Source organism: Amblyomma maculatum, chromosome 5 (assembly GCF_055883805.1).
Source record: "Amblyomma maculatum isolate TAMU_Amacu chromosome 5, ASM5588380v1, whole genome shotgun sequence".
Lineage (NCBI taxonomy): Eukaryota > Metazoa > Arthropoda > Arachnida > Ixodida > Ixodidae > Amblyomma > Amblyomma maculatum.
Window position 1 is genome coordinate 93368714 of NC_139348.1, and position 23604 is coordinate 93392317.

Consider the following 23604-nt stretch of genomic DNA (forward strand, 5'->3'; position numbering starts at 1 on the left):
AGCCGTTTGGTAGCGTTCGCTACGCATTTCCAGGTTTAACCGAGTTGAGCACCATCAACTTTTTGTGTGATGTAGTGAACTGCCCCCTATTTTTGAGGCAGGTCATAGTGAAAAACAAACGAGCAGGTGTAAAATATTTCGCGCACACTAAAGTTACCGTTGTGAGAGTATCATCATCATCATTAGCCTGACTATAGCCACCGCAGGGCGAAAGCCTCCCCCATATTTCTCTAATTAACCCAGTTCCGTGCTAGCTGCATCCACTTGACCCCTGCGAACTTCTTAACCTCCTCCGCCCACCTAACTTTCTGCCGCCCCCTGCTACGTTTTCCTTCCCTTGGAATCCAGTTTGTTACCCTAAGCGACCATCGGTTATCCTCTCTTCGCACTACATGTCCTGCCCATGCCCATTTCTTCTTCTTAATTTCCATTATAATGTCAGTAACATGAGTGATTTCTCTGATGCACTCTGCACGTTTTCTATCTCTTAATGTTACCCCTACCATTTTTTGTTCTATAGCCCTTTTAGTTGTCCTCAACTTAAGTAGAACCTTCTTGGTTAGCTTCCACGTTTCAGCCCCACAGGTGAGTACAGGTAGGATGCAACTGTTGTATACTTTCCTCTTGACCGATACCGATCCTAATCAAATTTTTCGTCTCTTTAGACAGCTTACCGGTATACTCTCTAACTATCCTACCGCCTACTTCTACCGCACATTCAGTAATGATATCTCTGAAAGTATTGTTCATTGCTTCTAGGGTAATGTCGCCATCCTAGGTTAGAGCTGAATATCTGTTCTGCAACGAGATCCTGAACTCTTCTCCCTCCCCCTAACCGCTAATTCGTTGATGGGTTTCTTTCTTACCAATCTGTCGCGTTCCTTCTTGAGATTTAGGCTAATTCGGGACCTCACCATCCTGTGGTCACTGCATCGCACTTTTCCGATTACCTCTACATCTTGCATAATGGCGGGGGTTGAACGCATTATGAAGTCAATTTCATTTTTAGTCTCCCCGTTAGGACTTTTCCATGTCCATTTCCGGTTTTTCCGTTTGCTGAAGAAGGTATTCATTATTCTTAAGTTACTGCGCTCTGCAAACTCAACTTGTAACTCCCCCCTGCTATTCCTAGAATCAATTCCATAGTCACCTACTGCCTGGTCTACTGCCTGCTTTTTCCCTACCTTGGCATTGAAGTCGCCCATTAGTACAGTATACTGCGTCTTTACTTTTCGCATTGCCGATTCTTCATCTTCGTATGACACGACACAATTACTGGCTCTTCGCGTCTCGTGTGGATCCTCGTTCACTTCCTTGCACTTGGCTATCCACCAATTCACCAAACCTTTAAAAAGTGTCTCTGTAGCTGATAACCAGTTGTTAGCACGCAGCCATTAACTGTACATTAAGCGAAAGACTCCCGGCTTAATCTCCGGCTTAACCAAGCCATGCGAAAGTCCCTACGTGTCCGGGGAGTACAGCATGTTAAGGATCGCGAGATCCCGATGTGCTCGATTCGCGTTTTCCCCTCCTATATCTAAGAGCAGAAGCCCGAAATCATGGCGTCTGCAGAATTCATCATGCCATAAGGTCCCGTGACGTTATACAGCCCGTCGGCCAATCATTTGCCGGTCTCCTGTCAAGTACCACATGGCTGTGATTTTGCGCCCACGAAGGCGACGCCAAATGTTCCGTGCAGCGGGCCATTAACGCTGTCGGGCCATTATGTATGCTGTTCGGCAGTGATGCCAGCCACCCATCATGGAGTCAAACAGGAGAAGGCAAGGACAGGATTAGCCAGCATTTTTCGAGTTCAGACCACAGGAAGTTGATTTGACTTGTGTCCCATAGCCGTAGTGGAGGATTGCGAATAACTTCGACCATCTGGATATCTTTAATGTGCACTATAGCATCACGCTACACACGTGTGTCTTGTTTCTATTGCAAAAGCAATACTACTCTAGGTTTCGAGCCTTCAGCGTAGCGCGGCCGGTCTTACCCACGTGACGCTGTGATGTCACACCCCACGTGGGCTGGCATTAGCTGCCAACTTGAGTCTCTCGTTTCACATGGGACGGTTATATCCAAATCAGCCTGCTAGGACCCTGGCATTCATGTTACCCCTATAGGCCACTAAGGCACGTTCATACGGCTAGGTTAAAGCGGGGCTTTATATGTGGTCTGAGGAAGAAGAAAAAGAGAAGAAGAAGAACGCTTGGTCACCCGCAGCTTATGCTTTCGCTCAATATTTGGTTCATCAGCGTTGAACCCTTGTAATTTTTTTTTGCTTCCTTTGAAATAGGGCCCCTGCTACCGCGATCGAGCCCGGCTCTACCGGCTATATAGACGGGTTTCCTAACCAATGGGCCAGCACGGCGTGACCTAAAATAATGAATAAATAGATTTGATCAATATTGCATTATTGTGAGCATCCGCTTTAAGCAGCGCTGAACATGTCCTGATTTGAAGGTTTTTACTTTATTATGTTGTGGCGAAAACGCTTTGTATTTAAAATCATCAGGTTTCTTTGAAAATTGCGAGAGCGAAGCAGTTCTCTCGAGCACTCTTACCTTTCTAACTATTGTGACGCACAGCAAGAAGGCACGTGCGTTGCATGGTATGTCACGGCCGCTCGATGGAAGCGCACTGGCACGGCCGCTCGGTGGAAGCGCACTGGGTGCGGCCTGCTGCGTCGCGCCACCGTCAGTGGGCGCGACGCAGCAGGAGTTTACAGTTGAGCCCGCTATTTCTGCTGAGGGCGCCACTGTTCGGGGACACGTCGCCGCTGGGGTCGCCAGGTCTGAGCGCGCGGTTTGCTTCCTATCTGGGCGCGTTCGCCTCGCGTCTGCGTGGTAAACGCAAACTTTTTTGTGTGCGCGTGTGCAAGCACGTTAACGTTGAGACTGGATGCGTTTGTTTTTTAAGGCGAAAGCCGTTCTATGCTCATGGAGCGAAAATCTATGCGCAGAAGCTTTGCCTGTTATCTGCGCGTCGCATCTGTGCACTGGTGTGCCAGTCGCAAAAGCGGACGTGCAAGAAGGGAGATTAACAATTAATATGATTGATGGTGATAGGCAATCAATAAAAATTATAAATAGACATTGATAGAGGTAATGACTAATGCTAATGACTAATAATGGTTAATAATGACTAAAATGATTTGTAATGAGCAGTATATCAAACTACGACATGTAATGACCGCAATTGGTTAGAAGTTAGTAAAAGTGCTTAGCGATGTATGGTAATGACTCTAATAGCTAGGCATGACTCATCATTACTGTTAATGACTACGAAATGACGAATATGTGAAACGACATGTAATGACAACTGCTGACTCTAAATGAGTAACCTGCTTAGTTATGAGTGATAAGGGCTACAATGACTACGCAGGCAGACTCATCATGACTGAGAAACGACCAATATATCAAACGACGTCTTGAAATGACGAACTGTGGCAAACGATGAGAGGCAAATGATAGGAGAAGGGTAGGCTTTCGCCGTCCTGCGCTTAAGAGACATCTAAGAGACCCTCTAATTTTATCCGCTGAGCTCGCTTCAGGCAAAGACAGCAGCAAGGAGTGGAAATGCACTCGCTTCCTCTGAAATGAAAGTGGCAATGAGGTTAAAAAGTCCAGATGCTGAAGCATAATGCTCTGTCAGCTGCCATTGAATTTGCTACAAGGGAGAGCAGATTGGACTTGTTGGTGAATTATTATCGGTTAACCGAGTAAACAACGTGACGGGAACACAGGAGAAGACGGCACAACCGCGCTAGTTTTGTCGTCCTCTTTTCCTGTGCTCCCGACACGTTGTTTAACCTATTTAGTTACCAGGGAGCTGGCCAGTGAACTAGAATTTTTAACGATGTGTTGTGAAGCAGATGAACACGATTAGGTAGCACCAGAAGCTTTTCTCGCAGGTTATGTTGCGAGGACATATCAGAAAAAGCTACGAAGGTTTTTTTTTATATATAAGCATGCAATTTGTTCTAAATTTTGCCGCGCTAGTCTGAGTGGCCTTGCAAGTAAAGGAGCCTGTGCATATAACATTTGTTTATACTGTTGAGACTGTTTGAGCCGATGCGATAAATGAAAAGCCACGTTCCACAGAAAATCCGGCGCCCGCATTGTCGGTGGAAAGTCGGAAAAAAACCTCTCTGGTAAGAGGCACTTTAGTTGGTGATATAGCCAGACACCTTTGGCGCAATGAGAATACATGACATGTTGAATGTGACAGGAGCTGCCAAACCAGAGAGAGCCAATAAGATGTAAGGGTGAAAGGGGAATTACTGAAAGCGGGACACTTAGATCCCAAGTCAGGCACACTATACTCCTATAGGGCACGTTCGTACGGCTTCGGTAAAGAGGTTCTTTATATAGCTATGTGTAGGGTGCTATTTCATATAATGCGGTGGCTTAAGGTTGCATTCTAATGATATGCGACAGAGCCAGCAATTACGGGATAAGGTGAATAAGCAGGTAGCAAAGTGCGGGCACTCTTACGAGGCTCCTAAAGGAGACTTAAGAACCCCAAGTTTTGTTTATCACTACCAGGTTGTTGCTTAATTTATGCGATGTTTGGTAATGGCTTTGAGGCGACATGTCAGTCATGCAAGAGCCTGTTGCAGGAAATATAGTCAACTGGACCAGTTACAGGTTAATGAAAACCAAGGACAATGGAGGCTTGATGTACCCCGCAAAGGAAGTAATCAAGCTTTGGCAGCTTACGAGCACCTTCATTAACAGGATGATGAAGTCTGAAGAGGTCCGGTGAAGTAGCAAGCTGTGTAAACTTTCGGTTTCATCATTGTTTTCTCACTGTACACAGTACCTGCAGCTAATCTATAAAAACAATGATCGTGCCCAGGCTAAGGTGCTATGCAAGATATCGTTAAGTTGCTGCCCCCACTGATAGCGAGCTGGGCTGGAAATGTCACCTCAACAGTGGAGCGATGTTTATGGCTATGGCATAAACGTCTCTCAAGAAAGGTTTTCCGTCTGCGATTGGTAATTATCTTCCTTTTTTTGTGTGGCCATTAAATAAGCGTACTCGGCTGCTCACTGAATTTCGGCTGCAGTTGCGCTCTGACGCGTGAACATTCTTGTGATCACAGCTAAGAGTTTCACAACAGCAACACTCGATGCGCGCTCTTCCATTGAAAATTACGAACCAGCAAAATTGTATGGGTTTGCGAGCAGCCAATAAAAATAGTAATAAAAACTTTCGGCGCATATACGTAGCCTTTTGAGGCAGACCGGCTCTATCAAGCGCGCTTACTTTGTCCGGTCATGCAAAATGCGGGAGGCCATGACGGATAGCGTTCTGGCATACAAAGGTTAATGTCTCCAACTGAGTAGAAGATCCCAGGTTATCATCTAGATTTAACCTAATAAACGTCTTCATATTTCCACTGTAAAATTTGTCACAATGAGATAGAAAGGTTGGTTACATGTCGCGTTTTCACAGAAGTTGCTCATAGTAGGACATTTTTTTATTGGATAGCGCTGGCAGCTTAAAACAGGTTGACGTCAATTTGTGTATAAAAGCTGTATGCAGGAATGAGTAAATGGTATGAAAATGACACACGGAATTCACGACATAGTTAATTAAGTGGTTATTCATTAGGCTACCATGGCAGCTAAACAGCTTCGAATTGTTCACAGCCAGGTCACATTTTAATGTGACGAACAACTGGATCCGAATGCAACATCATGGTAATGCGAGCTCTCCAATCGATTCAACCACCGTCACTATAAGTTTTTCGGGGTACACTCCAGTATACATCCTTGCCGAGCAAGTGCTAAGTGCTGACATGGTCACACTAGACATGACAGTATATACTAATTCTTGTTGCCAAATTGTGCGAAGCGGAGCTCTCATATCCTTAAAATAAAAGGCTTCTACCACGCCGACGCCTCCCTCAAAGCGCAGCCAGGCGCTGCTCTCCGCGCGCGGCTGTCCCCGAACGGTGGCGCCGCGGTGGTGCCGACTGGAAGTAGGCGCCTCCCGCCGGTTTCGGGCGACGTAGCAGGCCGCACGGCCTGCTGCGTCGCGCCGCCGTCAATGGGCAAGCGCGTCCTTGGGGAGTTTACAGTTGCACCCGCTATTTCTGCTGAGGGCGCCACTGTTCGGGGACACGTCGCCGCCGGGGTCGCCGGCTTTGAGCGCGCAGTTTGCTTTCATTCTGGGCGCGTTCGCCTCGCGTCTGCGTGGTAAACGCGAACTTTTTTTGTGTGTGCGCGTATGCAACCACGTTAACGTTCAGACGGGATGCGTTTGTTTTTTAAGGCGAAAGCCGTTCTAGGCTCATGGAGCGAAAATCTGTGCGCAAAAGCTGTGCCTTTAATCTGTGCGTCGCATCTGTGCTCTGGTGTGTCAGTCGCAAAAGCGGACGTGCAAGGAGGGAGAGCAAAATGAAAATGATTGATGGTGATAGGTATTCAATAAAATTTATTGAGATTGGTAGAGGTACTGACTAATGCTAAGGACTAATAATGGTTAATAATGACTAAAATGATTTGTAATGACCAGTATATCAAACTACGACATGTAATGACCGCAATTTGTTAGAAATGAGTAAAAATGTTTAGCGATGTGTGGTAATGACTATAATAGCTAGGCATGACTCATCATTACTGTTAATGACTACGAAATGACCAATATGTGAAACGACGACATGTAATGACCACCGCTGATTCTAAATGAGTAACCTGCTTAGTTATGAGTGATAAGGGCTACAATGACTACGCAGGCAGACTCATCATGACAGGGAAACGACCAATATTTCAAACGACGACTTGAAATGACGAACTGTGGCAAACGATGAAAGGCAAATGATAGGAGAAAGGGAGGCTTTCGCCATCCTCCGCTTAAGAGAAATCTAAAAGACCCTCTAATTTTATCTTTTCAGCTCGCTTCAGGCAAAGACAGCAGCGAGGAGTGGAAATGCATTCGCTTCCTCTGAAATGAAAGCGGCGCTGAGGTTAAGAAGTCCAGATGCTGAATCATAATGCGCTATCAGCTGCCATTGAATTTGCTACAAGGGGCAGCACATTGGACTTCATAATCATCATCATTATCATCAGCCTGATTATACCCACTGCAGGGCGAATGCCTCTCCCATATTTCTCCACTTAACCCGGTTTTGTGCTAGCTGCATCCACTTGATCCCTGCGAACTTCTTAACCTCATCCGCCCACCTAATTTTCTGCCGCCCCCTACTACGGTTTCCTTCCCTTGGAATCCAGTTTGTTACCCTAAGCGATCATCGATTATCCTCTCTTCGCACTACATGTCCCGCCCATGCCCATTTCTTCTTCTTAATTTCCACTAGAATGTCGGTAACTTGAGTTATTTCTCTGACCCACTCTGCACGCTTCCTATCTCTTAATGTTACCCCTACCATTTTTCGTTCCATAGCCCTCTGGGTTGTCCTCAACTTAAGTAGAACTTTCTTGGTTAGCCTCCACGTTTCAGCCCCATAGGTGAGTACAGGTAAGATGCAACTGTTGTATACTTTCCTCTTGAGGGATACCGGTAAGCTGCTACCAACATTGGACTTGTTGGTGATTACTTATAGGTTAACAGTGCAAACAACGTGACGGGAACACAGGAGAAGAAGACGTACGGCACAACCGCACTAGGTGTGTCGTCCTCTTTTCCTGTGTTGCCGTCACGTTGTTTAACCCATTTAGTTACCAGGGAGCTGGCCAGTGAACTAGGATTTTTAACGATGTGTTGTGGAGCAGATGAACACGATGAGGTAGCACCAGAAGCTTTTCTCGCAGGTTATGTTGCGAGGACATATCCGAAAAAGCTAAGAATTGTTTTTTTTTTATATAAGCATGCAATTTGCTCTAAATTTTTCCGCGCTAGTAAGTAAAGGAGCCTGTGCATACAACATTTGTTTATACTCTTGAGACTGTTTGAGCCGATGCGATAAAATGAAAAGCCACGTTCCACAGAAAATTCGGCGCCCGCTCTGCCGGCGGAAAGTCGGAAAAAAACCTCTCTGGTAACAGGCACTTTAGTTGGTGATATGGCCAGACACCTTTGGCTTAATGAGAACACATGACGTGTTCAATATGGCAGGAGCTGACAAAGCAGAGAGAGTCAATAAGATGTAAGGGTGAAATGGGAATTATTGAAAGCGGGACCCTTAGATCCCAAGTCATAGGGCCCGCTCGTATGGCTTCGGTAAAGAGGGTCTTTATATAGCTATGTGTAGGGTGCTATTTCATAGAATGCGGTGGCTTAAGGATGCATTCTAATAATATGCGACAGAGGCAGCATTTACGTGATACGGTGAATAAGCAGGTAGCAAAGTGCGGGCACTCTAGCGAGTCTCCTCAAGAAGACTTAAGAACCCCAAGTTTTGTTTATCACTACCAGGTTGTTGCTTAATTTATGCGATGTTTGGTAATGGCTTTGAGGCGACATGTCAGTCATGCAAGAGCCTGTCGCAGGAAATATGAGTCAACTGGACCAGTTACAAGTTAATGAAAACCAAGGACAATGGAGGTTTGATGCACCCCGCAAAGGAAGAAATCAAGCTTTGTTAGCTTACGAGTCCCTTCATTAACAGGATGATGAAGTATGAAGAGGTCCGGCGAAGTAGAAAGCTGTGTAAACATTCGATTTCATCATTGTTTTCTCACTGTACACAGTACCTGCAGCTAATCTATAAAAACAGTGATGGTGCCCATGCTAAGGCGCTATGCAAGATATCGTTAAGTTGCTGCACCCACAGATAGTGAGCTGGGCTGGAAATGTCAACTCAACAGTGGAGCGGCGTTTATGGCTATGGCATAAACCTCTCTCAAGAAAGGTTTTCCGTCTGCGATTGGTAATTTTCTTCCTTTCTTTTCTGTGGCCATTAAATAAGCGTACTCGGCTGCACGCTGAATCTCGGCTGCAGTTGCGCTCTAAGCGTGAACATTCTTGTGATCGCAGCTAAGAGTTTCACAACAGGAAACTCGATGCGCGTTCTTCCATTGAAAATTACGAACCAGCAAAATTGTATGGATTTGCGAGCAGCCAATAAAAATAGTAATAAAAACTTTTGGCACATATACGTAGCACCTTGAGGCAGACCGGCTCTATCAAGCGCGCTTACTTTGTTCGGTCATGCAAAATGCGGGAAGCCATGACGGATAGCGTTCTGGCGTGCAAAGTTTAAGGTCTCCAACTGAGTCGAAGATCCCAGGTTATCATCTAGATTTAACCTAATAAGCATCTTCATATTTCCACCGTAGCATTTGTCAGAATGAGATAGAAAGGTTGGTTACATGTCGCATTTTCATATAGGTTGCTCATAGTAGGACATTTTTTTGTTGGATAGCACTGGCTGCTTAGAACAGGTTGACATCAATTTGTATATAAAAGCTGTATGCAGGAATGAGTAAATGGTATGAAAATGACACACGGAATTCGCGACATAGTTAATTAAGTGGTTATGCATTATGCTACCATGGCAGCTGAACAGCTTCGAATTTTTCACAGCCGGGCACATTTTTATGTGACAAACAACTGGATCCGAATGCAACATCACGCTAATGCGAGCTCTCCAATCGAGTGGCCTTGAACAACCCTCATAAGTTTTTCAGGGTACACTCCAGTATACATCCTTGCCGAGCAAGCGCTAAGTGCTGACATGGTCACACTAGACATGGTAGCATATACTAATTCGTGTTGCCGAATTGTGTGAAGCGGAGCTCTTATGTCCCTAAACTAAAAGGCTTCTACCACGCCGACGCCTCCCTCAAAGCGCAGCCAGGCGCAACTCTCGGCGCGCGTCTGTCCCCGAACGGTGGCGCCACGGCGGTGGCGACTGGAAGTAAGCGCCTCCCGCCGGTTTCGGGCAATGTAGCAGGCCGCACCTAGTGCGCTTTCATCGAGCGGCCGTGGGTGTGTAGATTGATGCGAAATCAATGCGGCGAATTATGAGTCATAATGTGCCTCTTCCGCGGTGTTTTGTTTACGGTTAGAGCCTTTAATGTCTCATATTGCGTTGACAAAATGTGTCCCGCGTTTGCGGCGGCTCTGATTGGCCGAGGCGGGATGAAGTCATAGAAATCTCGACCAATCACAGAACACCACCACAGTGTGCACGAATGTGTGCCTTATAGGGCCATGTGCCAATCAATGATCAGTTACTAATGACCAAATGATTATTTAGGTACCTAATGCCTAATAAATAATTACTAACTAATCGTTGACTATGTACTAATTAGTGCCTGTTGCGTAGCAGGCGTTCGCCTTTCACTACTTTAGTCGCTAAAGTCCCTCGTAATTTTTATTTCATGACGCTACCATGAAGTTATGACTGTGGGAATTTATTGTATACTATTTCATCTCACTGGCACTAAGCGCTCCCCGCGATAGGCCGAAAAAAATTATATATTTAAAAAAAGTTGAGGCTTAAATTTTCGAAAGAAAAACTCCTTTTTGGAAATTTTGGCAAAATTATAGGAACCAAATTTACGCCTTTTTTGAAAACAAATTACGCTTTCAAGGCTCTGAAGTGAGAACTGCATCGTACAGCGAATTCCAGATATAACGGAGAAAATGCAGTACGACACCCCGGAAGAGGGTGATAAACTCGTAAGCTGAACACGTGAGCGCGTCGCCGCTATTTTAGCAGCGACTGTGGTGCGACAAGGCCGCGTATGGAATAAAAGTCGCGCAGCCGCGTAAGAACCTGAAAGTGATGGCTCGTTTTCTTTTTTCTTTTTTTTTTTGCCAGTTTGATGCAATATCCGACCGGTATAGATGCACGGCTGCTCCACTGCGTGCTTCCCCGCGCACGCATGTTCACCCTACGAGTACGTATCACCCATTACATCGCTCACTCTTGAGAATTCCCCACACCTTTTTCTTGAGAATTCTCCACTCATTCGCCCACGTGGCAGCCGAGTCGAAGAAACCTAAAGGAGATTTTCTGTTATCATAACACAATATCTTTGTTTTTAGGCTGTAAACCTGTTATGGGGAACCAAAATTTTGGATGTAGCATACGAGTTTTCGGATACTTACAAAAGAAGAATGCTAATGAAACATTGCACCGCTACAAAAAAGTGCTACAAAACAACACAAGACTGCAACGTTACGCCAGATTTAGAGGTTTTGTATTCATGTTCTTGACATGATTTTCTGTAGTATTTTTGAATGGGTGTGCCTAGAGGATTCTAGTATATACTTAGGTCAGTTCATAATGCTACGAAGACGACGAAGCGGGCAGTGGCGCGGGGCGGACCGCTCGCACCAGGCCCGCTGGCCATTAAAACATATTTCAGTCATGTCATCACGTCGTTCTGTTTCTGTTGTGTCGCCGTGTTCCATCGCTTGTCATGCCACCACGTAACATTTGGTTGGAGGTGCGGTTCATCCCCATCCTCGCCTTGCACCGTCGAAGCCAACCGTACGCCGGGTCCATCTGCCGAAACGTGGACATCGCCGCCTAGTTCTGCCCCAGCCCTTTTTGCTCAGACCCGACCAGCCGGTGTCCCCAGCCTCGTCCCCAACCTTGACCAGAACACACAACGACCAGGAAGAGCCCAAAGCCGACCACCGACCCTACCGACCCCACGACGAAGCGACCTCACGACCACTCGAGCGAAGACAGCACCCCCGCCGTTCGGCGTGTCCATTAGCCTTGGCCTTCGGCAAACGGTGAAGATTGGACTTGACGCTCCGGTGCAAGCATTCCTCCCATCTTCGCATTCACTGTGGTGTCCAGCGTTTCATGTCCCAATCCTGCGTCTGTGTTCATCGTCACGTCATGCATTGGATTTCTAGCAATCGATCGGGACGATCGCTCGGTGGCCCCGGGTAATGCTACGAAGACGACGAAGCGGGCAGTGGCGCGGGGCGGAGCGCTCGCACCAGGCCCGCTGGCCATTAAAGCATATTTCAGTCATGTCATCACGTCGTTCTGTTTTTGTTGTGTCGTCGTGTTCCATCGCTTGTCATGCCACCACGTAACAATATTTTAGATAATGGTTTAAATATATTATATTTTATAATATTTTAAATAACATTTGAAATAATAACAATTTCAAATTTTAAATATACTGTTTTTTGTTAGAATGCTCGCGTAAGTTGTATCCAGAAATTTGTGGTACTTTCTCAGCGGAAGCCACTGCTTTTAGTTTCGGAATCGTGACAAGACGGCAAAGTCTGCCTAATTTTAAAACACACCAAGCAAAATAAAACGCTTTCAAAACACTTCCAATTTTCGCTGCAGTCTTCTCATATTAAAGAGATACCGTTAAATGACACGTTCATTGGAAATTCGGTGCCAGCGGCCCTCACTACCGAAAGCTTTACAAGGTTGGCATATTGAGAAACATAGTTGCGTAAAGGGCGGACACTACCATAGGTCCCTGCTGCCGAGCTACTGCCCTGCCGCCAGCACTCCGAGTGGCTGGTTAGACCGCTATTACATTCTATGAGATTTTAGGTGCGTGCTTTTGCTCAGTTTTGGTTTTGGTTTCGATGGCAATGCTTTCGATTCTGATTTACCATTGGCTGTTAAAATATTTAACTACAACGTCTATAGTGGCGCGTAAGATCTTTAATGATTCCTTGCATGCAGAAATAGTAAAGTCGCGGATCGCAGCCTTTTTACTGAAAATATACCACCAAGGTTCTTGAAGAACCTAAGCGCAGCTTACTTTGTTCATGCAGGTTGTAATAATACGATCAAAGCTGTTCTTATTGTACTTTTTTGACGTTATTTAGCCGGTTTTCTCAGTTCAACACATAAGAGGCATGGGTTCCAAGCAAAAAGTTTATTTCTCTTGTTTTTATTTTCAATTGCACAAAAACAATACTGGATCACATACTTTACAAAATGCAAAAAGTCACGAAAAGCAATAAGAAAGAAGGCATGGTAAAGTACACTGCACAGTGTGGCGAAAAAAAAAAGAAAAAATTGCGTATTTCCGCTGCGTGTTTTGCCTCCAAAACATCACCCGTGAGAGCAACACAAAAGAGTTGTGAACGGCTGGACACAAGTAAAGAGGAAAATATGCAGGTACAGCCCACACGAAATTCCTATACTTCGGCCTTGAGCAATATACGCTGTCCAAACATTTAAACACAACACACTGAATACATAGTAGTATCACAATACTATGCTAATTCTCCTGATCACGATCAAACCTGCCCTCTGCCCGTATGAGAAATGCACTACAAGGAGCCCACTGTATGCGACTAATAGAACTAGACATGTAATCAAAAATGAGGCCACGAACCGGCAGCCGCGCTTTTCAGACCACAAAAAGAATGCTTTAGCCATGACAAAGAACTCGGCATGTAAAAATGCTGCTTACGAACCGGCAAAACCGCATGCATTGTGCAAATACAGCGAAGTAAACATCATTCACCAGACGATCTCAAATGCGCAATACAGTGTTCTTGTAGTGCCAAATAAATGTTTTTGTTATGGTACATGTGAACCACCGACAAATTCTGTGTTTTAAACCGTAGATGTTCCGGGTTACTTTAGAAAATTACTCAATGGAAGGAAGCACATGTCCTTTAAAAAAACACGATCCAAAAACGAACAGTAACCACACACTACACACGAAGCGTCACAAACGACTTACTTAAAGCATTCTTACTCAAGAAGCACCAAAATAATTCTGCTGACAAAAGGAAACAAGCTACCGACAAAACGGGGCGAAGCATTGAAAGGCGCGGTAAGGTGGGCATACCCGGCGGCACATGACAACGTTTATATGGAAAGGGCAAGGAAAGGGGAAGCATAGATGCAATCCGGTGTATGTATGATAAGCTGTCTACCTTTGAGCTGAAGTGGAAGCCAACATCTCTACGCCGCCTCGCGGGTGTTCAGACCCTGTCACTCGGCCGAGAAATGGCTCGAGTGTAAGCTCTTTACGTAAGTACGTTTCTCTATGAGGTTGGTGCATCACCTTATTTCCCAGTAGTGAACATCCCGACTACCAGATGAACGACAAATACTCATCAGATGAATGTTCGCGCACAGGTATGAGTAAAGCAGCCAGGGGGACACCACGTGACTCGAAGCAGATCTGCGCTGGTAGTTTCATTTGCTGGCCCTTTAAAACCCATCTCTACTCGCGACGTAGGCTGCTGGGGTGCGCTGGTCTTGCCAAGTTCTCGGTGGTGATGCAGAGGCCGGCAGCCCTCCGCCAGTGTTGTCATTGTGAGCGAAAACTCGCGAGCATGGGGTTGGCAGCCGGCAGCTGGCAGCAGACATGGCCGACCACTAACTGGTCATAGGGCTGCTTAACCTTACCTTTGGCAGGAGCTGCCAAACCGGGGCCTCTCCTTTCACATGGGAGGGTGACATAGGTGTCAGCCTGCCCAAACCGTTGCATTCACGTCACCCCTCGGTCCCTCAGGCAAGTTCATACCGCATGGCATAGTTGGGCTTTATATGTAGGCTGCTAGCTTGCGCTATCTCGTCATACTCTTAAAGGCGGAGTTTAAATGTCCACTATAATTGTTTGTTCAGACAATACCAAACGGCGTCAAATTTTATTTTATTTTCACGTATTTAGAGATAAGTAATTGACTTCTGTGGAGATTAGCACAGATGAAAGCCTACGGAGCAAAAATATATTACTGGCACACAACTAATACTCATCCGAGCCTTTTGGCGCGCAACTGAATCTGACAACTATATAAATGTTTACACCTGCATTGACGTGTTTTGAAAAGGCATTTTGAGGAAAACATGCATGGTATTTTGCTTTTATAGAAAAAGACTACTAGGTAAAAGATAATTTTCCAAACCTTTTAACATATAGAGGTGACGCTATCTCTCTTCATGTTGTGCTATATACTCTACTGCTCCTACAGCTCCAAAACTCCTGTCTACGATAGAAGAGAAAGCAAAGACAGGAGCCGATTCATTATGTCAGCTAACAGGAAACTTGCCCTCTGCGCTGTTGAGCATCTTAGAGCTCACAAAGACTAATACCCCAACGACGAGGGAAAGAGCGGCCATCTTGTATGTTGCGAAACTGGGAGATGAGAAGCGGCGCTGCTCTTCGTGGTTTTTGTTGGGGCGCAGAGGAGCTCTTTGCCTTTCCTCGCATTCTAGGATTGCATCCCGAGCTCCGCTCCAGGAATGTGGCCCCTCAAGTCTGTACTGGTAGTTAAGGAATGCAGAGGTCACAAGGCTGTAATAGAGCTTCGGATCGGTGAACAAGAGTTTAAGGTAGTTAGGCTTAACCCCAATAGCCTTAGCGAGGTTCTCCATGTACGCTATCCTGTCAATCATGAGTGAGTGTCGTCGCGTACGGACAAACGAAGTCACAATATTTTGCTGCGTTACAGCTACAGCGTCTTCCATGGCCTCTTTGGAGGGAAGTGAGAGCTGACCAGAGAAAACTCGCGCCATGTAGCGAGCCTGCATTTCGAACGCCTGCATGAGGCTGCCATTGCCATCGATGAATCCGAGGAACGCCACATTTGGGTTTCCTGGTGGTATCATCATCTCGTAGAGCAGAAGCCGGTCTCCGTCTCGGGGAAGCGCGTCCGTCGGAAATGGTAATCCGGTCGTAAATCCAGTGGCGAAGATCACGGCATCCGCCTGCACCTCTGCGTCGTCCATCACGAGACCCTCCTCTGTGAACCTCTGCGGTGGCCCGCGGATCCTGACTGTCCCGTCGATGATCTTGCTGTCAATATACTGGTTACCGACGATGGCCTGTGTCATGATGTCGTGATCTGCAACGAAGCCCAGGGCTTCGTGGTTCCGGACGTCGTTGGCTACCTTGACGACAAAGCGACTGAAGCGCGACTGCGGCAGCCAACTGTAGAGCCAGAGTCGCGCTTGGTTGAGGATGTACACGTCGATGGGAACAGACTTGTACAGAAGAGGAAGGATCCAATTGATTCTCCGGGTGCTCACAAAAACCTGCATACGAAGAACAGACCTCGATGTGTAAAATGTACAACATGGGATTTGTGAGCGCGAATAAAGTGCCATTACAGACACGCACACCAGTGTGCACATACACGAATACCAAGCATTTCAAAATCAGTCCACTGTGGTGGTAGCGACATGTTGATAGGGTGAAAACAATGATACACCTAGACTTACGCCCGGTTAAAAAAATGTCGCCGGCACGAGCATACATTCACCGAACTTCTTCGCGATCGCTGCTCTAAAGTCACTGTTTTACACACTACCTATCAGTTGATCAAATTGCAGCCAGCTGGAACTTGCACGTTAAAAAAAACTTTTCGGAAAACAGGCACTCCTCCATACGCGTCAAAAAGCGCAATTCTTCAGGACACCGAGCAACTTCTGCAAAAAAAATGAAATTTATGCGGGCAAAAGCATATTTGACGACGCGACACACGACTCCACAAAGACATTTTTGCCTGGGAACCTTCGGATAGCCTGGCCCTAACGGCGCGCCTTGGCGAGGAGAATTTCGACGACAGACTGGATCCTTCGCCAAACGTGTAGGTAGCGAACGGGGCATGCATTTTGGCTTTGCAAAATATCCAGCCTGTTGCCCCAACGCTAAACGAATGCTTTAATTACTATTTACGACAATAACAGCAAAATCTTGGGTAAAAAGAAAGAACATTGTGATTTAGTGGATAATAAATAAGTTCAGAACGCTTGCCATCCAGGAGCCATTTGTACGAGAAAGGATACACAAATCGAAACTTTTTGCAAAATCGAGGAAGGTGGCAATGACAATTTTGACGGAAATTACACGTTCTTTTTTTTTTCTTCGAATGTCAACGCATGTTCTGTAAAACTGTCCTCATCAAAGCCCTTCTGTGAATTTAGTGCTATATGTTATTTTTTCTCAGACCTTGAAAAGTGCCTGTGCAGTCATTTTCAGGTAGCTTAAAGATACAAGTAGTTAGAAATTGTTTTACAGTTGCCAACATCATTTTAGGACCTTTTTTTTATATAGCAGGGAAGCAAGCGTGATCGACCATTATCAGTGGAAGACATCAGACATATTATCTTATACAGAAGGCAGAAACAAAGAGAGAGATTTAGAGCCGATTTCATCCGTACAGCGGAGTAGACATACATTACGTTTTACTAATATATTTATTTTTTTTGTAATGAGAAGTGTTAAGTGAGCCGTGTGTTGGTAATTTATTCACAATGATGCAATAGGAGAAATAATTAAAGGTGCGGAAAGTTGTGCTGACGTGGCGAATTCCGGAAAGGAGGGCTCGGATGCCCGAGGAAGAAGAAGACGAAACGGATAACGTGTATGGATGACGCGGCTGCAGACACGACTGCAGCAGAGGAAAATGACATGAAAAGTATAAAAGCACGTGGCATAATGCGGCAGTGGGGGGGGCAGAAGAGCTAAGTTCCCGAGAGGGATCATCGCCGGCCATCGCTCCAGGTTGGCTGTCCTTTTTTTCCTGTGGCACGGAAAAGTAGCCCCAGCTGTCTCACCCACTGCGAAGACCCACAAAGCTGGCATTCCTTTATTCCTTTCAACACCATCATTTCATAGCGAAACACTTGTCGGCGTGCCGTCGTCATCTACCTGCAGAAGCATCCGATAACTCGGACAGTGGAAGGCCCATTCCCCCATTCTGAATGCAATATGTGTGAAGGGTGTATTCTGTCGATTAACAGTGCATGACTGTGCACTGGTTTTACTTTGAACATTCAGGAGGCGTATTGTTCGATGTCACACTGAGCAAATGAAAACTGTTCAAGGGACATTACAATGGAAAATAACGATGTTACATTTATCTATTGGTAAGGTATATCGACCGGGGTTTTTATGAAAACACTTTCGCTTGATCTTCTATTACCCTTCAGAGGATGGAATAAAAAATGCGTTTCGGCATACCGCTGTGTGCATAAGTTCCTAACAATATGTTTGTTGTTAAGAGCCCGCCAGGTGGCGCAATGTTTACAGCGCTCAACTACTGTGCCCAAGGATGCGGAGTCGAATCCCGGCCTAAGCTGCCGCTTTTCGGTGGAGGCGAATATCAAGGCGCCTGTGTGCTGTGCGATGTCAGTGCACGTTAAAGAATCCCAGGTGGTCGAAATTTCCGGAGTCCTCTACTACGGCGCCTCTCAGCCTGAGTCGCTTTGGGACGTTAAACCATACAAACCAATCGTTGTTAAGTTAGACAAACCCATACAAAACCATTCAGCTTGGTTGTGTCTAAGAATTGGCAGGTATATAAACAACTATCCCTTATTTTCTTCTGAATCTAACGTACATCATCATCACCATCAGTCTGACTATACCCACTGCAGGGCGAAGGCCTCTCCCATACTTCTCCCATTAACCCGGTTCTGTGCTAGCTGCATCCACTTGACCCCTGCGAACTTCTTAACCACATCCGCCCACCTAACTTTCTGCCGCCCACTGCTACGCTTTCCTTCCCTTGGAGTCCAGTTTGTTACCCTAAGCGACCATCGGTTATCCTCTGTTCGCCCTACATGTCCTGCCCATGCCCATTTCTTCTACTTGATTTCCACTAGAATGTCAATAACTTGAGTTATTTCTCTGACCCAATCTGCACGCTTCCTATCTCTTAATGTTACCCCTACCGTTTTTCGTTCCATGGCCCTCTGCGTTGTCCTAAACTTAAGTAGAACCCTCTTGGTTAGCCTCCATGTTTCAGCCCCATAGGTGAGTACAGGTAAGATGCAACTGTTGTATACTTTCCTCTAACGTACAACGCAGCGTTATAAATCTCGTAAAGGTTTTTCAATAAATCAGCTTATATCTTAATTTTACACTTCGAACCAAAGGACGGAGCGCTTCAGTTTCTAGACATATTACACATGGTCATATTTGTTAGCCTTAAAAATTTAGGGGCCAGAAAGCACTGCTTAGCTACTCATCAGATCACTCGAGAGCTTTAAGAATGCGATTGTACAATCGGCTTTAAAGCGGCCTTCTGGAAATTTTGTCTTCATTCAATGGATGAAAGTGTTAGTTCGCGGTTGAGCAGGCTGAAAGCAAGAGGCTATTTGAAGCATGTTATCATGTAGCTTTGCGCAGTTTCTTAAAGTCGATCAAGGCAGGGTCAAAAACTAAAACCCTTAGTAGCATAACATCGAAGATTCGCTGAATGTCTCATTGCAAGAAAGATCGCGCAGACTTATTAGCCTTGCGGGGCTCAACAACATCCCGGTTGCATTTCCGCTCCAAAAAATGTGTTCTTTAAAAAGTAGGGGAAAAAAAGGTTAACCATTTATTCACAACTTCATAAAACAACGATAACTCTAACGCGCCAATTCACTGCGTTCCATTTCGCAAAAATGCCCGAGGTCTGTGGTAGCCAATTATAGGACGACTTCTTTGTGTTGTGTACTTTGCAAAATACTTGAACACGTTCTATATAGTAATATAATGAAACATTTAGAAGCTAATTTAGAAGCCAAGTGAATACCCTAGAAACAGATGCAAGAAGAAGAAAAAAAAATTGGTGCACCATTAAGTTCACAGCCCCGTTCCTTCACTTAGATATAAGGGTTGCGTACAGGATACAACTGCCTATGGTGTTTTATACATAGACTAGACTAGACGGTGAAATAATTAAAGATAATGACAGCACAAGCGATTATTAACCTACCGACGCATTGCCACATATTTGTACTAATGACAAAGGAGAAAACGCGCACTCTGGCGTTTGGGAGCAGTACTGTTCTTTGTAGAATTCATGATCAGTTAGTTAAAAGAGGTAATGCAAACCTTTTGTGCCGTGAATAAAGAAAATTGTATTAGTCACACTCCAGTACGTTTGAGTGATAGGGAACTTGAATTTTTGTCCTCATGACTTGGGCTTCAAACGTAATCAGTTGTTGTACTTAGTTTTCTATTGTATGGGTGTGAAGTGAAGGATTGAAGATTACTTCCTTTGTTAATTTTCTCGTTTTCTTCCCTACTTATTCAAGCGCATTTTCCAAATAAACTCTACTGCAAATAACCACCTGTCCCTGTCTTAAGATTCTTAGTCCGTGCGTCCCTTTCTAGTTATATTCAGTCATTTGCTGGGAGTTGAGTTTCCCCTTCAAGTAGCGACTTTCCTCTTGAGCGGTACCGGTAAGCTGCTAGTCATAATCTACGAGTGCTTGCCAAATGCGCTCTATCCCAATCAAATACTGAAAATGGCGGATTACAAATCACAACTAAGACCACACTTAGACCACTGCTTCCAGCTTGTGGGACACCCATTAAAATTGCCTCATCGATAAAATTGAAGGCGCCCAGAATCGTACGGTGAGGTGTATATTAAAACAATAATCACAGGGAGCCAGTGTCACACAAATGAAGGCTCGTCTGGGAAGGAAAACCGGCTGAATTTAATGCATTAGATTCGTAATAACTCCGCTCGTATAAAAGATTTTAAATATTTTATATATTTAAGTTTATATATTTAAAAATGGAGCCTCCTCGCTACTTGCCAAGCTGAACAGATCACACATGTAAAATTAGAGAAATTAAATCTCTTACGAATTGCATGAAATTCTCTTTTTCCCCAAAAACAATATCTGAGTGGAGCACAGTAACATCGTCATGTGAATCGCACTATAATTGTGCTCTTGTGTTCTGGTCGTTCCGGCCCACTACAATAGATAACTTCGATGCTACTGTCGCCCGAACCAATTCGAGGTGCGAGAGACCTGTAGGAACAAAATTACCTGTTGTAGTTAGCGCCATCCTGTCTGGGCTCATGTGCCTCTGCCTTTCGCAATGCTGCAAACAGCTTGTGAGATGGATTATAGTTCGCGATAAAGGTACACAGGAGGTAAGTGGCCCAGAGGAGATATGTAAAGCCTGATGTGCGCGCGGACAGAAGCTCCTATTATTCGTCTCGCAAGCTGTTTGCAGCATAGCAAAAGGAATTGGCTCCTCGGCCTGGTCAGGATTACGCGCACAATAATAAATAATTGCGCTTCTACGCTCCTGTCGCGCCCCGAATGGTTAGGGGCAACAGTGGGAGCAGATTATCGATTGTAGTGAGCCGGGCCGACCGGCACTCAAGGCCACTATCATAGTGCGCATGATCCTGAAAGGGGCAAGACCGGGACTGCGCAATCGGTCGCGCTTCGGTCAAGAAGCCGCTAGATCTTTCCATCTGCGTCGCTTCCTCCGGCGTGCGCGCCGAAACAATTAAAAACGGACCACCGCGGCCTTGCACCCTAGTTTATAGTACGCCTTCTTTCCTAATTTACTTTCTAGTACAATGCCGTATCTATGCGACCATAACTTTTTTCCGGTAGGTACTTTTGCGATTGATTTAATTAGAGCTATAAATCGAATCAGGAAAATGGAGCCTATTCATGTATTTTTGTGTCACACATTTTCACCAATAGCCCTTGGAATCGAACGTTCAGGTATTTCAAAGCTTCAAATGAAGTGACCCGGAATCTCCTTTTGGGTGCCAGAAAATATCCCTGATATCAATTTTGTGTAGAAAATAAAACGTTAATTTTATTTGCGCCTCGTTTTTTCCTTTCGAAACTAACTCTCACTTTGCATCATTCCAACTCGGTTTCGGTACATGCTTTAATAAGCGCAATTTATATCGTTAATTGACAGCATTGCCGCTGCCTAAGGAAGTGTGTCATTTCTCGACTCTACCTTCCTGGATTTCATAAAGCATTTTACAAAGTTCGCCGTCAATTGATTCTTCTTAAACTTACCGCGCACGCAGTAAACCGTATTCCCAAACATATATAGGTAGATCTGATATTTTCTAACAGCTCTCAGTTTACTCCGCCAAATAATTGCTGCCCACCTCCTGGTAGAATTATCATCGGCTTCTCGTTTAGGTCCTTTAGTGCAATATTTCCCTCATTAACCTGACTATTGTGTTACATTTCTAGACAACTAGTCGAAACAATCGCTTTCCCCTGCAACCTTAGTCAAACAGTTCGCTGCCACATCCGATTAGTGGCAGCATGTTAGTATCGCATAGTTCCAATCTCCTTTGTTCTACAAACTACGTCAATGAGAGAATTCCGCACGAATGGCTTCTAAAATATCTGGGCGTTGAAATGCATATGAGCTTTACTGTAGCCAACGAAAATCGCATTTTCGGTTATTTGTGTTGCAAGTTCACTCAACTATCTTTTTATCTAAAGCTGCATGATACTATGCCAAACTCTAGCAACGTTTTAACTGGAATAAGCAGACAAAGCCTATCCGTTTGCTTAACTGAATTCAACTATGATCGTGCAGATAGTGTATCTGATTTAAAATAAAACCTTTGAAAGCCATATTTCTACTTATCAAATCTCCTCACCTGTCCCTGTTACGTGACTTCGTTTCACACATAACTAGATAAGCTTTTTGTTTGCCCTTTCTACACATAACCTCGCAATTACTACCTGCTTAAGCCCGTAATATCCCGTCGCATTATTAGTGTTCTATACAGCCCATGTCTTTCAAAACGTGGGCATAGCGAAATATCTTCCCTATATTACTTCAGTGCTGGTACCATGAATTTTAAAGCTGCTGTTATTGATTATTGTTTTTAATAGCATCCTCAAATTCTTGCGCATTCTTACCTGACGTGCAACGGTGCTTAGATTCACGGCGATATCCAGGGCCGAGTTGGCAAACCCCACGACAACCACATTCTTGTCCTTAAATGTGTCATCGGCGTACTTGTAGTCGCGGGAGTGCATTACCCTCCCGCGATACAGCCCCCGTCCAGGGACATCGGGCACCGAGGGGAACGCGTGATGGCCCGTGCAAACCAGGACGCCGTCGAATACCTCCTCCCACTCCCGAGTGGTGCACAAGTCCCGTACCCTAACCATACCGTCCTTCCCTACCCAGAGGACCTCGTGGTTGAACTGGATTTTTGGAGTCACACCAAAGTGGTCGGCGTAGGCCCGAATGTAACGGAGAGTCTGCCAGTGTGTCATATACAAGGGAGCATCCTTGTCGGGTGGGAAATCGCTGAAGCAAGACATCTCCTTGCTGGTGTTGCACACGGTGAAGCGCATTACCGTCCCTGTTCCGGGCTGCTGCCCTTCGTCCCTGTACCACCATAGTCCACCGGAGTTGGAGGCCTTCTCGAAGCAAACAACGTCGAGACCTTCTTCGAGACAGGCCTTGACGGCTGTTATGCCGGAGCAACCGGCACCGATGACGGCGATCTTCATCTCGCTTCTGCGCTGCCGTCGTTGACACAGAGGTGGTTAGGAAAATATCCAGCACATATAGGCGATGGAGGCAAACAGGTTCGACTATGCTCCGTAACCGAAATAGCGGCACGATTAGATAGCGGTCGAACGCGCTTCGAATCCGGGTCGCTTGCGGTCATATGCATTTTTTGGCCCTCGTTCTCGTTCAACCTTCCACTCTCTGTCAGATCCTCACCCTGCCCTTCTCATCAGCCATTGCACCAGACGGCGGCAGTGATGAAAAGTGTGGATGCGAAAGCTCTCCTCAAGTAAGCTATCGGCGCTACTTTAGTTGCATCGACAAAGCAGTTCATTGAAACAAAAATATCCGAACAAATAGTCCTTAGCGCACTTTATCGCCGGGAAATTAAAAACAAATGATCCCAGATGATCAACAGTGAATTTTCATGATTTGTTGATGATTTGTTTGAGCCGATGATATGAGGATTTGA

The 23604-nt window shown here is 45.4% G+C and overlaps 1 protein-coding gene across 1 annotated transcript; it reads right to left on the reverse strand.

Moving 5' to 3' along the window:
- Positions 1–14908: 14908 nt before the first annotated feature.
- Positions 14909–23131, reverse strand: LOC146188716 (flavin-containing monooxygenase 5-like). The gene is made up of 2 exons (XM_084605116.1): positions 22529–23131; positions 14909–15913 (listed from the first exon to the last, which is right to left on the reverse strand). Exons 1-2 carry the CDS (start codon positions 23129–23131, stop codon positions 14909–14911), a joined length of 1608 nt encoding a protein of 535 aa, XP_084461242.1.
- Between the last annotated feature and the right edge of the window lie 473 nt (positions 23132–23604).